Raw genomic sequence first — 3,823 nt, 5'->3', positions numbered from 1 at the left:
GCCCAGCACTTATGGCCTGTTACCAATCCTAGGGGCCTAGCAGTTGCCAGAAGTCACTCAGAAGGGGTAAAAGTTTTTTGCTGCTAATATGAGCTAAGCCTAACTTGATACACCACATTCATTATATTATTACACTACTACTACAAAGGATTAGACTCTTAAAACTTAGAACACTAGGAATTTGGGTCACAATACACTGCATAGGACAGTTGTGGCAAAATACATAGAATAGAAAAATTGGATATACTAACAGGGCAGGCGTTACAAAGTTGTAACAAATAATTGGGAGAAGGTAGAACACTGAAACAAGAGTTTACTGGATACCCATGGCATAAACCCCCTTTTTTACCACCCGGCTACAGCTTCCCACCACCCGGCTGAAAAAAATTTCTGGGGAGAACACTGTACCCTATAACATCCTCTCCTTACCTTAACCTCCCTGGCAGTTTTCCCCGAGTGTGGCTCGGGGTTGATTTTCCATACCAAAAGAGGTAACCTCGAGCCACACTGGGGTTGGAATTCCAGGGAGGTAAAACTCCTACCTTGTTCCAGTGGCGATGTCCGGCGTCTTCTTTCTTCAGAGAAACAAGAAGCCGGAGTGTTGTCATTTTTGATTGGTTTCTCTGTAAAAAAAAAAAAAATTAAAAAATCTTTTACAAAACAGCATCTTTACCCTTTTTTTTTCTATTAGGTAATTGGGCAGTGAGTATATGTGTGTGCCCCCTTTCCTATTCATAAAAGGTCCTCTGGAATCTGGCTTGCAAAAGGCATGTAGTCCCCTCCCTTTAGACAAAAACCAGACCACCCATATGCTCTCTTCCACACGTGTAGCCATTGGGTTGTTGGGGTCTGGAGATGTGACGCTTATTGTAATCTGGAAGCAAAATGGCACACCAGAGGAAAAAGTAGTACAATAATGAGGGGGGGAGGGCGGAGGGCAGACAGGGAGAGGGGAGGAGAGAGAAAAGGCTGGGGGGAGGGGGGGCAGAGCAGGATCCAGCGAGAGTATTGGACTGGGGCTCATAATGATGTATCCAGCCCTGCCCACCATTACCGAAGTTTTGTATAGCTGCCATTTTCTTTCTTTGCCCTCAAGCTTCTGCCTACATCATCCAATCTCACACTGCGCAGGTGTGACATTGGGTGATGTAGCCTTCTGTAAATGGGGGAGGGTGAAAAGTGCCATGCATGCATGTGGTTGGCATTTTTTCTTTTTCCCTCCAAATACCAGGTAGTCTTTACCTTTAAATAAAAGGGTTGTCTATCCTTTTATGTAAAGTAAAAATTTTGGTGATTGGTCTGCTTTAATTTTGCAACACCATGTGGAGCGCTTTTTTGTTTTTGTGGCTTACAGAATATGCTGATAAATTTGCTAAATGTAAACACAAATCTTTCTAAGGTGTTTCAAACTTTTTAAAGATTTTAGTGATGTCAAGTGAAATATTTTTGTTCAGTAGCTACTTGTTTTTTTTTTGTTTGTTATTTTTTTTAGAGATGCATAAAAGTCTCAGCCCTCAGGTGTGCTAGATTAGTGTTTGAGTATATCATCTAATAATATATTTATGTATGCATGTTTTTTTTTAGTCTCACATTATGGCAGCCAAGGCAGTTGCTAACACCTTGAGAACGTCATTAGGACCCAATGGTGAGTTGCCTCTTAAACATTAAAAGTACTTCATTATTTCCTCTATGTTAGAAATGTCTACAACTCTAAAAGTGGCTAAGCTGTTGTTTTAGCAGGATTTTGGCAATACCATGTAGAATATTTTGAGGTTCCTTAGCATTCACTGATGTACTGAAGACTCTATTCCCGCTCAATTCGTGGGTAAATCTCCAGTCTCTGGAAGAGTGGCTTTACCCCTTAATTTGCATAGGAGCTTACTAGTTTCAAAGCAGTTGATCATATGAAAAAAATACGGCAGCTGCAGGTTTAAAACCTAGTCAGCTACATATCTCACATACAAAAAATCTAGCATGTGTACAGCAGTCCCTTGACATTGATTAAAATTTACCCTGACAGATTGATGAATAACCACTGTACTTTCCTATGGAAGATAAAACAGCAGGGCTCTACTTACCAGTACTCCCCTCTCTATAACCAGAGCAGCATTATGTACAGTGCTCATTTGTTCTCCTATCACTGGAAATTATTACAATACATAGTTCTCCCTAGCTCTCTTCCAGTGGGCGACGCGCCCAGCTGCCGTGAGTCCCCCACCTGGCTCTCATCCACAGCTTTAATCCTCTGAACAGGCAACAGAGAGCCTGCTCGCATCTCTGCTCTGATCCGTTCAGAGGATTCCAGCTGCTGATAAGGGCCAGGTGGTGAGAACAGCACATCTAAGATAAGATCAGGAAACAAGCTGTCTCGCCCCCCACCCCCCCCCACCCCCTCCCTATTCTCTAGCTCATGCTGTGGCTTCTATTGAAAAATAAAGAGTAGAGTAGTAGTAGAGTGTGATAGCTGTGTGTGTGAATGCTTCTTGTCATACTCTATAGCCTTTCAACTCCCTGTATACAAACTTTCATATCTTCTAAACTGTATGTCCCAATAACTTAAAATTTTCAGGGTGCACAGAGGACCCTCATAGCTAATATTAACTACAATTTCAGTCCCCAGATGATAAGAATTTAAAGATATAGGAATCACAATTGTAAAAACTTGTGAAAATATAACAATGCTGTTTCAAAAGAAAATACGCCTAGGAGTCCATAATTGAAAATGCAAATTCGGGACCTCCGGGGCCACTTATAGAACAATTGATACCTACCTGTCACAAATCTATAACCGTCATGTTACCCTGTCTTCTTCTCTTCTTTGTACAACCCCCCTTCTAGGGAAATTGGCATAGAAAACCGAAAATGTAGCTGCAGTGGGTACAGCCCTTGGCCACACACACACACACACACACACACACACACACTGCCCTGTTACACATTACTGGCCACTTCTAACACTGGAACCCCAATTTATCTGGAATGCAAAGGAGTAGGAAACTGAAAACCTGTGGAGAATGTTTGTGGCTAACACCCTCTAAAATTTCTTCACTATGGTATCATTAAAACATTAAAAAAAAACTCAACCCATCAAAATCAAACAGTGGCTGGGGTACTGGTAAGTCCTGTGTAACAAGGAGGTACGTTTTGATGGGCAGAGTTTGTTGTAATGATGCCATGGTGATTAAATTTTCCTCCTCTTACACCTATAATTTTCTTTACCTGCACCTCTCTGTTCTTGTAAAATTAGGGTTCAAGTTAGGGAAGCGGACAGTTATGTGTAACAGGGCAGCGTGTTTTATTGGGCAGAGGTTTTTTTATGTTCTAATCATGCCATGCTAATAAAATTTTGGGGGGGTGTGATTCAGGTGTCCTCCACTTGCACCTACATTTTCAGTTTCCTGCACCTCCCCATTTCAGATAAATTGGGGATCAAGGAACAGAAGCAGTAAATGTAGCAAAGCATTAGTTTTGTGAAAGGTAGGTAAAAAGTTTAGGAGCCCCACACCAATGCTTCTTGCTTTGTAAGTGGCCCAAATTTGCATTTTAAATTTTGGACTCCCAGTTGCCCTTTCTTATGAAACGGCAACCCAAATGTTTCGAACCTCACAAGTTTTTAAACTTGTGATTCCCATATCTTGATATTCTTTAAAGAAATGATTAGTTATTAGTAGCTATGAGAGTACCCTGTACCAACAATTTATGAGATTTTGAAGGTTTGATCACAGTGAGTTGTTAGGCTGCAAAATATATGTAAAGCAGACCCCACACACACACACAGCCTGCAGCCTCCTGGGGTATTTGTGTCCTATTTGTGTCACATATT

The 3,823-nt window shown here is 41.4% G+C and overlaps 1 protein-coding gene across 1 annotated transcript in view; it reads left to right on the top strand.

Moving 5' to 3' along the window:
* The window catches only part of CCT5 (chaperonin containing TCP1 subunit 5), a 39,117-nt gene that overhangs the window by 3,694 nt on the left and 31,600 nt on the right, over nt 1-3,823 (top strand). Inside the window, exon 2 of the mRNA XM_072413369.1 lies at nt 1,585-1,645. Coding sequence (XP_072269470.1) covers nt 1,585-1,645 — 61 coding nt within the window. The remainder of the gene's footprint in view (nt 1-1,584; nt 1,646-3,823) is intronic.

This window comes from Pyxicephalus adspersus, chromosome 5 (assembly GCF_032062135.1).
Source record: "Pyxicephalus adspersus chromosome 5, UCB_Pads_2.0, whole genome shotgun sequence".
Classification (NCBI taxonomy): domain Eukaryota; kingdom Metazoa; phylum Chordata; class Amphibia; order Anura; family Pyxicephalidae; genus Pyxicephalus; species Pyxicephalus adspersus.
Note: the sequence above shows the minus strand (reverse complement) of the source record. Positions and strands in the feature narration are given on the sequence as shown.